The sequence below is a fragment of the Hesperophylax consimilis genome, unplaced genomic scaffold (genome assembly GCF_061612785.1).
Source record: "Hesperophylax consimilis isolate HC1 unplaced genomic scaffold, BYU_Hcon_1.0 scaffold_134, whole genome shotgun sequence".
NCBI classification, from domain to species: domain Eukaryota; kingdom Metazoa; phylum Arthropoda; class Insecta; order Trichoptera; family Limnephilidae; genus Hesperophylax; species Hesperophylax consimilis.
In genome coordinates, this window is record NW_028301355.1 from 63200 (window position 1) to 75552 (window position 12353).

Consider the following 12353-nt stretch of genomic DNA (forward strand, 5'->3'; position numbering starts at 1 on the left):
GTTTTCTTTCGTTGAACATTTTGTGTACGCAGACGATACGGCACTCGTAATATCACACGAGGATTTGATTACTCCAATGAACCTTATGCAGCTTGATTTTATTGCTCTCCTAAAATGGTCTCATGACGCTGGTCTCATAATAAATGCCAAAAAAACTAAAACTATGCACATAAGATCACCACACGCCAGATACAATTTAATCCCTTCGTTATATACACATACTTTTGACTGCTTACACAGAAATGTTGCACAGCCCTATTCATGTGAAACTATTGATTTTGTCAAAGAATATGTATATATTGGTGTTACTATTGACTGCTACATGAAATGGGATGTACACATTACTAATGTTTGTAAACGTCTACGGTCTATTGTGGGTAGAATTTATAAAATAAAATATGTTGTGTCTATAAATACTTTAAAATTAATCTACCTATCTCTGGCTGAATCCACAATCCGTTATGGAATCACTTCTTGGGCACATTCTTGTAAAACTAATATAAATTATATCCTAACATTAAAAAACTCCCTCACAAAATTGTTAATCCATAAATGCACACAGAAGCGACACCAAATTAATATACAAGTCTCTGAATGTTTTACCTGTCAGAGGATTATTGTTTTATAATATTGTAAGTCAACATCTTATATTGTTTGATTCCTTGTATAGGAAAAGAGTTTTCCATAAACATAATACAAGCTTCACTCAAAATGAAGGATTCGTGGTTCCGAAATGTACCAATAAATACGGTGAAAGAACCCTAAACTTTATTGTACTCAGATTATTTAATAAACTACCAATGACAATTAAAAATATAAACGTTTTTACAGATAAAGTCAAATATAATCTAAGGAAATGGCTATTAGATACTGAGGATTTATATTGATGCCCTACTGAAGACTTTGTTTTCCTAATTGGAATTCACATTCTAAGGAAATGGAAAATCGTTATAAATTTGTATTACCTTTTGTATATTAATAATAGAAGTACTTGTTGATTACATTCATTTGTTCATACTAAACTCATTTGTGCTTGTTTGCTATATGAGGCTTATACTGCTTTTTACATATTTATATTTAAACAATTCTGTAATTTAACCAACTTATCTTTATTGTTAATTTATTATCAACATTATATATACCTACATACTGTTTACCATTGTACCATGTTATTGCAAAAAATGTTGTCATTATGTACCTGCTCACAAACTACATTAGTTGTTTAGCAGGTTTTGAATGTTAATATATAAAAATAAAATAAAAAATGGATGTTGTATAAAGGTAACCAGAGTGAGAAATAACAATATTTGAGAATTTATACATCACATCTTTGTACGATGTCAGACATGTAAGTGCTTTATTCGTAATAATTTCAACATGGGAAACTAAAATTTTCTTATCATCGATAAGAAAACGTTAGTTTCCCATGTTGTTCCCATGATAAGTTATACTTTTAAAAGATATACGTTGCAAAAAATAAAAATATTAACTTGATAAACAGTAAACACAGAATCGGACCTACATGAGATTCCTGAATTACCCCACTAGAAACATAAAATTCATACAATAAATGGCTAGATCTTTTTATGAATAGTTTTCTAGACGTTCAATAGGTCTCAAGCTATTTTAGTACATTTATTTTGAAAATGAATTACATTATACGTCAAGAACTTGAATAAAGTTCAAGTTTTTTAATAATTCGACATTGAATTAATAAGTTGGAATACATACATAACGGTGAAGCAAGATTAAACTACGGAAGCGAGGTAGAGAAGGAGCATCTGGATCAATTGAATAGCTAAATGGCAAGAATATTCCCTGAGCTGAGGATGGTCTCTCGATATCGTTTACATGTCGCACATACAGTTTTCAAACAACTAAGACTCCGGGCCCCTAGAACCGAATCTGATGAACTTTGCGTACGTGAGTATTCAAATTTCCCCTTTGAAAACTTGAATAGTTGCACTCATTACATGAAAAAGGTTTTTCTCCACTGTGGGTGAACATGTGAACTTTTAGCCGTCCCTTTGTTGATCATGAATGGTTGCAGTCGGGACATGAAAAAGGTTTTTCTCCACTGTGGGTGAACATGTGAACTTTTAGCCGTCCCTTTGTTGAACATGAATGGTTGCAGTCGGGACATGAAAAAGGTTTTTCTCTACTGTGGGTGAACATGTGAACTTTCAGCCGTCCCTTTGTTGAAAATGAATGGTTGCAATCGGGACATAAAAAAAGTTTTTCTCCACTGTGGGTAAGCATGTGAATTTTAAGATTCCACTTTATAGAACATTGATAGTTGCAGTCGGAACATGAATAAGGTTTTACTCCACTGTGGGAAAACATGTGAATTTTTAGTTGTCTCTTTGTTGAACATGAATAGTTGCAGTTGGGACATGAAAAAGGTTTTTCTCCACTGTGGGTGAACATGTGATCTTTTAGCCGTCCCTTTATTGAACATGAATAGTTGCAGTCGGGACATGAAAAAGGTTTTTCTCCACTGTGGGTAAACAGGTGATATTTTAGATGTGCCTTTGTTGAAAATGAATAGTTGCAGTCGGAACATGAAAAAGGTTTTTCTCCACCGTGTGTATACATATGAATTTTTAAAACCCTCCTTTGAAAACACGTATAACGGCATTCGGAACATGAAAAGGGTTTTTCTTTTTCCTTTTCAGTATGGATGCGAAAGTGTTGTTTTAACGATGAATTTCGAATGCAAGAATAGTTACAAAGGGGACAATAGTATCGTTTTTCACCAGGATGCGTCTTAGGGTTGGCTAATAAGTCTGAAAAGAATTGGAAAAAAGCTTAATTAGTGAAGTACAGTTAATATATATATATATATATATATATAAACAAGATACGCATAAATGGTTATCTTTAACAAACAAAAATCGGATGTGTCGGCGGTCTGTTTAATTTTTTCACAGCGCTATATGTAACAATCTATAAAAATAAATATGTCAATGGATCGTTTGTTTAAAATCTCAAATCCCCGAAAGTTCTTCACCGATAGCTTTAAAGTTTTGACACAACTTTGTATTCGAATACTCGTGTGTTTTTATAAACCCATTTTATATACAGCGTTTTCCAATAGGAGTTGTTATTTTGAATAGACCGCTATTTCGTTACTTTTGAAGGTGTTCTTTTTTGACATTTGACAAGTAGAAACTACACCATTAATAAAAATGGAACGAATGATTAAAATTCACTTGAGTGAATCAAATGCAAATCATCTTGAGTGATGAGGCCCATTTCCACCTCGGTGGCTTCGTCAACAAGCAAAATTGTCGCATCTGGGGCTCGGAAAACCCAAAAGTTATTGTTGAAAAGCCTATCTATCCTCAACGTGTGACTGTTTGGTGCGGTTTATGGTCCGGCGGAGTCATTGGACTTTACTTTTTCGAAAATGAGGCTGGAGCAACAGTTACGGTGAATGGATTGCGCTATCGAGAGATGATAAATGATTTTTTATGGCCGGAATTGGATGGTATTGATCTGGACAAAATGTTACTAGAAAAAATGTCACTAGAAAATTAGAAGTGCAAGAATGTGATTTACTTCGGAATAAAAAATATGATGTTCACTGAAGTGATACAAAACTTGTTTTATTAGTAGTGCTATCTGTTGGACGTAAAATAAACACGCGCTTATGTTTCACTATCTGCACAGACAGAATGAGCCACAGCAAAGCGTGGCGGGGTATAGCTAGCACATAATAAATATGTATGTAATTTAAATCGTATAAAAGAAGAGGTCTTTTGTGAACAGAATAACTAATGAACGGCAAGGACTTAATTAACAAGAATATACGTCCTGTCTTCGAATCAGGCAGGAATTCCGAACATCTGAAACCAACATACCTTTGTAACCCAACTTGGAGGTTGTCGGAGTACTCTCCGCATACTGCAAACACTCAGTCTTCACGTCCGGGTGGTAGATAACTATATCTGCATACGGCATTTCACATCCACCCTCTTCCTGGGACCCTGGTTCCACCTTGATGGAAACACTGTTGGGAAGACCCATTGCCTCCTGGTAAATGGTCCCAGCTTAAAATAAATAACATAATGATCACATTCAGTTGGAAAGAAATATGTAAGATCTCGGATGTAAACTGGACCACCTACAGTAATATCACGGACGATTATTTGACCTCGTGCATTAAAGATGTCAAATATCAAGATGGAGAGCAGGTACATAAAATTATACAGTATTTTATACAAGAAGTTATAATGTTATCGCATTAAGCTAAAAATGATTATTGTAAAAAAAATTAAATAATCATTGTCCAGTTGACAGTTTGTTAATTGTGGTTCCTATCATATTAGTCATACTTGGAATTAAACTAAATCGAACGCATTATATTTTATGGATTTACTTGACATCGTGATTTAAATTTAAACTAAAATAATGTTTACAATCAATAACCGTGCGGCAAAAATCAGTGCGCAATAAAATTTAGATTTATATTTAAAAATATATCACGGCCGCTTTAACCAATAATACGGCAGAAGAGAGACCGCTCAGCTCCTAAAGAGAACTCAGTACGATGTTGACTTCACAAACATGACTGGCAGTAAATAGTATTATATATAATCTGATTGGTAGATATTCTCCGTATCCCCCGAAACTCCATGGAAAAAACGTAATAATGGATTGTCGGACGCATCGCCCTCATTTGCAGTCATGTAGGTTAATCAAGTATTTCGGCATAATTAAGATCTCTATAGGGTTTGCAGATGGTCGTCATTGAAGAATCTGCTAGCCCTGTACAATACGTGCAGTTTCTAGAAAACCTATCCATTACAATGCAACTTACTACTCGCCAAACATTCCTTCTTTACGTCGGGGAGGTAGATATCTATATCGGTATACGGCATTTCACCTCCGTCCTCATCCTGCGACCCTGCTTCCACCTTGATGGAAACACTCTCTGTGTTAAGAAGGTCCATGGCCTTCTGGTAAATGGTCCAAACTCAAAATATGTTAGAGCTGAAACGGAATATTTATGAAATAATCATATTTACGAGGGTTATAATTAGTTTAAAGTGATCACCTTCAGTTGGAACGACATACTCAAAACCTCGAAAGTGAAATGGACCACATACAATAAATAATATGGAGCGTTTTTTGACCTCTAGCATCAAAGATGTCCAATATCAATATGGAGAGCAGATGTCTAAAAATTTTGCCTGCTATACGATTAAGGTAATTTTTTATCGCATAAAGTTAAGAATGCTTTCAAGGAATCTTATTTATTTCACAAGTGTCCAGTTGACAGTTTGTTAATTACGCTTAGTATATAAGTCCAACATGGAATTAAACAAAATCAAAAGAAATATATTTCATGGATACACTTGCCACTATGCTTTAAATTTAAACTCGATGCATGTTTAAAATCATTAACACATTAAACTTTTAATTTTTTTAAATTTTAAATATCCGCTTTCACCAATAACACGACAGAAAAGAGACCATTTAGAGAGTTAAAAGCGGCGTTGACTTTACAAACATGACTGGCAGTAAATATATATATATATATATATTTTTTTTTTTTTAAAAAGAAAGACAAACATTCCCGGGTTACGAATAACCTGACAATATTTGAAAATCTCCTACTACCACCACAGAAAGCTGAAAATGTTGCTTGTGTTGTGATGGAGGACTTGGCCGGCCGAGGAATTGAACACGCCACGCCTGAGTGGGACCCAAGCGCGATGTCAACTCGGCCACCGACCGGTCAAAATTTTGACTGGATTAATATAACCGATGTAAATACGTTATTAGAGTTGAGTTTTGCAAGAGTTGAACCAGTTGCTACAATGTTATCTGAGTGCTAGATACTCTCAGTATCACCCTGAATCCTTATACAGATGAGAAAGGTTTCTTTAAATGGCTTAAGCCGTTTTTTGCGACCAGATTTGGTATAAAGCAAAATTTTTGATATTAGTTTCAATTTCAGGGTGCTAAGTAAAACAAACTTGGTGATGTCTATTACTGACAATGAGTAAACGCAAGACAACATATGTTATGTAACTTCTAGTGGAATTGACTAATTAGAATAAGTTTAAGTTTTCCACTCAGTGTAAAGATATAAACAACCCCATGTACCGTCTGTCGCGAGTTAACCTGGTTGGTGTTGGGTAACTCAATATATTATAAAGCGAATGATGTAAAACTGATATATTCTTATAATTAACATGAATCAATTAGGTTGCTCAGGTCTTACTTAGTCAATATAACATGAACCTACTAACACGAGTACAAGGCAACAGTTCGAATGTGTTGAAGAAATGTCACTAGAAAATTAGAAGTGCAAGAATGTGATTTACTTCGGAATAAAAAATGTGATGTTCACTGAAGTGATACAAAACTGTATAAATGGAAAACAAATATTATGCAGAATACAATACTACTTCAGAAAAAAGGAACAACAATGGCATTGCGTTACTAAGCAAAATGCACGAAGACGTAAATAAACCACTCACTAGGTCACTTTCGGGTTTTTTGTATGGGAAAAGTAAGCACACTTCTTAACCACAGATATAGCCGACGGAGCGTTGATGATATGCAAGGCAGAAAAAATCAAAGTCATATAAAAAAATGTGCGACCGTAGACAATAATATTCCGCTCAGCCATTCATTCTTTGGCCCAAAAACAATTTTAAAATTAAAAACGTCTTTGAAGCAGAAAAATATCAAAATGTTACCTGACAGCAAAGTTCATCTGACAAAGCATTGTTCTAAGAAAATTAACTATCAGGGCTCGTGTTATCAAGAGGAAACTTTGTCAGTGGACACTTGTTAATTTGAGACAAAAAACCCAAAAGTAACAAAAAACTTGAATAAATGAAAAACGAAAAGAACAATGAAAAATAAAAATTTGCAAACATGATTGTGCTTATCTGCTTATTTTGAAAAGAAAAATAAATTAACTCATGGTCACATGTTTAATATTATTGAATGTCACTAAAACAATAAGATAAAACGTGATAATCATTGATAAACAGCGCCCTTGAGATGATTTTGCACAAAAGACGGCGCTGTACAATTCATCCTAATACTATTTTTATTTTATTATGAAAAGTGAGTCAATGTAATCGATAACATTTATACGCTGTGAAGGTAGACATATTTGCCAAGAAGGCATATGTCATAATGTAAATAAGTAGGTAAGAAGCACTTTTAACAAGCCATTTAACGTATTTTGCGATTGCAAAATCCTGATGCGTAATAACCTAAAAACTGTCAATTCATTATAAATTTGAACTTACGTAGGGAGTACATTTAGGTTAGGTTGAATATATATTTTTACCTCGCTAACACTACACGGATTATATTTTCATCACAAATAAATTTAACTAGCTAAATTTTAGACACGAAATGATCTTACGCCATCACACAACTGCGTCGTGTCCCGTGTGGCCTCGAGCGAGATGTCAAACTCTAAGCCAATGAGATCTCAGCTTTCTGCCACAATATTTTTTTCCATAAGAAAACAGAGTTAGGCGTGTCGGTTGCAAATGGGTTTCAAGGACAGACCGGAGTTATATGCCTCTGCACAAAGAAATAGAAACGTCACTAGAGGTGGTCAATATTTGGGTAAAGGTTTTGAATTCCGCTTCACGGTAAATATGGAATGTTTACTTTGAATTAATACTTGAATTTAGTTATATTATTACTAAAAGTTAGTATAAATGTTGGGGAAAACCAAAAATCAACACTTCAAATTTTGATTTCGTTTAAATTATTTCACAAACACGATATACACCGGTCGTCAACCAAAATCATAACGCAATGATCTTAAATCTTAAATAAACCACTCTCTAGATCGATATCTTCGGGCTTTTTGTATGTAACGGAATTATACAGTACTTAACCACAGATATACAAGCAGCATACAAGCAGTACCTACCGAGCGGAGCAGAGCAGTAGACAAGGTAGAGGAAACTCAAGGTCATTTAAAAAAAGATGCGACCAACAAAGTTATTTGTGTATTATTCTAATAACAATAACTGTGAAAATTGCCATCTCAACACAGCAGTCCTGGATTTGTCAATAGGCCTTATAGGCCGCGGCCTAGGGGCGGCAGAGTTCAGGGGGCGGCACTCGCTCGCTTTGTTAAGCCGTGTATGCGATTATAAACAAAAAAAGTCCCTGTGGATAGACAGAGTTTTATAACGATTAGACGATAAATATCATTTTTGAAAGGCGCTAATTCCTAGTACTTTAGTTAGATAGTTAGTTATATTGATGCTACTGCCCGGGCGGCAAGGTGGCGGGCGGCGGATCGGAGGCGGGTGATGTGATGAACAGTCCGTACGAACACATTATATACCGTATCACGCGCGCGCCGGGCTGCCCGGCAATGCAAAGCGGCAGTTTCGTGTGTTTACTTGTAGTCCAAGCGATGACCGGGAAAATCCCATCCTATAGGCCACATGAACTAAATTACTACTGGGCTTTAACCCCAAATAAGATTAGTTAAAAAAACGCATTCATCCAGATTTCGGCCCGGGAGGAGTCCTGGAAAGCGACCACTTCCGGTTTTATTTTTGGGATGAAAATATCCTACGTGCCACATTGCCAAAACTTACGGCAAAAGTTGATTGCAAATTTGTTTTGAAAAAAAAAATCGTTCGGCCAACTTTTGTGTGGGGAGAAATACCTAACAAATGACATTGTAGGTATCATCTAAATGCGGCAAAATATCTCGTCGGCCACACGAATGAAATCGATGTCAGAATTTAGATAAAAATTCCCTGTTTACGAATATGTCGGTCGGCCAGCTCAACACGAAAACTCTCCAAATCATAAGCCCTGTATTCTCGCTTTAAGATCTAGAGGTTTGATTTGCGGTTGTATTCAATCTTCACTAACTGCCCAACTAAGCGAGGAAATTGCTTATTGGAAGGACATTTTAAAGAGGGTCGTTGCTGTAATGAAAGGATTGGCATCAAGAGGTCTCGCTTTCAGAGGAAGTAATGAAAAATTTGGTGACCCGCACAGTGGGAATTACATAATGCTACTTGAATTAATAGCAGGATCTGGAACCACTAGCTACCTATCAAAAACTGTCTTCGACGAGTTCATTTGCTCAATGGCTGAGAAAGTACTGAAATGCATTAGTGATGAGATAAAAGAAGCGAAATACTTTTCTTTAATTGTAGACTCTACACCGGATGCAGCACACGTAGATCAACTGACACTTGTGATTAGATATGTTTTAAATAATGGAGAGCCATGTGAGAGATTTCTTAAATTCTTACCTTCTGTTGGACACAAGGCTCAAGATATGTTTGATGCCATTACTTTAGAGCTAGAAAAGTTGAACATATATCTAGAAGACTGCCGGGGTCAGTCATATGATAATGCCTCGAACATGTCAGGAATTTATAATGGTTTACAAGCCAAAATTCAAGAACAAGCACCACTCGCCATGTTCGTCCCTTGTGCAGCTCATTCATTAAATTTGGTGGGAACCTCGGCCGCTAAGTCTTGTACAGAAGCCTGTTACTTCTTCATGTTGCTGTAAGAGGTAAATACTTTCTTTGTGAAGTCAACCGATCATTGGAAAAAATTGGCTAGTGAAATAGGAAAACAAAAGACGCTGAAGAGAGTAAACCTCACACGTTGGTCAGCAAGAGCAGATGCCTATCAAAGTGTAAGAGATTCCTGGGATGAAGTACTTACGGTTACTAAGGCAAGCATCAAATGAGGAAATTGAAACAACCTCCAGAGACTCTTTCAGAGTCAACACCTTTTTGGTAATTCTGGACAGACTGAGAGCTGAATTAGAGAGAAGACATGGTGCATATATAATCTTTAAAGAAAAATTTTCATTTTTAACAAGAATGAGTGAACTTTCAACACAAAGAGTCTCAGAAAAAGCTCAGTCTCTTGTGCAATATTACTGTAATGATTTAGAAGACGATTTAGTTCAGGAATGTGTACACTTTTGTAGTCACATTTCCTCTTATAAGACGGCAGAGAAACCTGAATCGACATCATTACTGAATCTTTTTAAGTTTTTGAGGAAACAATCTCTGTGTAATGTTTATCCAAACTTGGATATAGCTCTCCGCATTGCACTTTGCACCCCGGCCACAAATTGTTGTGGAGAAAGGAGTTTTTCCTGTTTAAAGCGTGTGAAAAATTACCAAAGGTCTTCACTGTCGCAAGAAAAACTGTAAGAAAAACTCTTTGGCTCTTCTGAGCATTGAAGCAGACTTAATGAATACTATAAGCTATGAAGATATTATAGATGATTTTTTCAATAAAAAACCCGAAAAAATTGTAATTCTTGTTATTTAATTTTACTTATTAAATTAAATTGTATTAATTCGTTTGTTTATATTATTTTTGAATACCTAATTCCTACATTTGAATATTTATTCTGAAAATTGTGTGTCACCTAATGGCAGCCTAAAAGTGAGTGATTATGTTTTTCTATTTTTTTTTTAAATTTTAATTTTTTTTTTATGATAGATATTATCGGTGACAATTTCCAAGAAGGTGGTAGGGAGCGGCGCAAACGAAGTGGCCTATACTTGTGAAAAGTACAAATACGGCCCTGCAACACAGGCGTATCACACCTAGAGAGATGGGCAATACGTCATTATTGTAATTAAATGTAATAAATAAAACATAATAAAATACGGTTATCAATTTGGTATTTTTTCTCCGAGTTTCGTTTTCGCGGCATTTTAATTGCTCCGAGATACCCCTTCACACAGAGCGATTTTAGTTGATCAAGTCGGAGTTGAATGATACTTGAAAGCTCATCGACAAATGTTCAAAAGAGTTGATCAAGTTTTTAGTTGAACGACGAAAGTTGAAAGCCCGTCTACTTTTGTTGTTCATGAAATCGTTCGATCGTTCATGAAATCGTTCGATTTTCCCGCCGAATCGAAACTTGTGAACATATGTTTCAAGTTGCAGGCGACTTTTAGTTCCTTGCGGTTGAAAGTAGACGTTAGACCTTTCTACTGAGTGTAATTAAAATCAAATTTAATAATACAATTATTAAGTTCTTCAATTATTTTTTGGTTTTTGTTATTGTTACAGCTGTTTCGGGTTTCAATTCCATTTTCAAACTGTGGTTTTAGCCACGTTTAGACGACTTATTTATATGATTCTATTTTACCCCTCCCAATTCAAAATGATTTATTACCGTACTGATAAAATAATTGTGACAATAGATTTCATATTCTTTGGGGCTATTTTGAAGTCTGTTTTATGTTATCTTAATTGCTTAATAATGATGTAGCAGTGTGTTATATTGTTCCGGTTTTGTGAACATTCTTAGAAGCGGGGAATAAATATTTTTTATTACTATATGTAATATTAGGGTCATTGGTCCTTTTATTGATTTAGAATTGTTCAAGTAAATTTAATCTAATGCCCTTTCTTTCTATATGTAAGGGTTTAAGTTCATTGTTGTCAAGCAGGACGTGATTATTTACTGATTGGATGATATGATGTTTAGTTTTATGGATCTATACCAAAGCCATCCTTATCTTTGGGATCAAAAGCAAGAAGTTTACAAAAATAAGAATGCCCGTAACATTGCAATTACAGTGGGTTGCCATATTAATAGGGACACCTATGAAAAATGTGTTTTTCACACTTTGTGTTCATAAAACACAGATGTTTATGATTTTAGGTGTGGTTATTATTATTTATTAACAAGGATATTAAATTTTGAAAATTTAAAAACCGTTTTTGTCCTTAATTTGCAATTATATATATTTTTATTATTATTTTTAAACATTATCGAACAAAAAGCTAATATTTCGTAATTTCGCATATAGCCGCACTAACAGCTTGTACACGCCATGGCATACCATGGTATACTCTCAATGCACAATTTTGCAGTGATCTTTAAGTCAGGAGAATGATGCCACACCCGGATGAGGGTTTCGATGATCTGCTGCTTCGCTGTGATCACCTCCTTGGCAATCTCCCTCTTGGTGAGCTCCTACAGGTTTTCAATAAGGTTCATGTTAGGGGAATTCCCCGGCCAAGGTAGAACCTGCACATTTTTTTCAGCCAGGAATGCAGTGACAGTCCTGGATTTGTGAAAGGGGGCGGAGTTATGCATAAAGACGTATTCCTGGTCACCAAGGAACCATTCTCCGACTTGAGGCAGTAATCGATTTTCTAGTATTTGTCTGTACTGATCCTTCCTCATGGTCCCTTGCACGATGTGGAGGCGCCCCATCCCTTTGGAAGAGATGAATGACCACACCATGATACTGGTAGGGTGTTTGATCGTCTCTACAAGGCAGTCCGGATGAAATTTCTCTCCTGGGCGTCGTCGGACGAACGATGATTTGTTCAACAAAATT

General features: G+C 35.5%; 1 protein-coding gene across 1 annotated transcript; it reads right to left on the bottom strand.

Annotated features, from left to right (window-relative positions):
• Positions 1-1536: 1536 nt before the first annotated feature.
• LOC149408668 (uncharacterized) lies at positions 1537-7417 on the bottom strand. Its single transcript, XM_089650539.1, has 5 exons — positions 7278-7417; positions 4823-4995; positions 3864-4052; positions 2757-2786; positions 1537-1544 (listed from the first exon to the last, which is right to left on the bottom strand). Exons 2-5 carry the CDS (start codon positions 4953-4955, stop codon positions 1537-1539), a joined length of 360 nt encoding a protein of 119 aa, XP_089506665.1. The 5' UTR covers positions 4956-4995; positions 7278-7417.
• Between the last annotated feature and the right edge of the window lie 4936 nt (positions 7418-12353).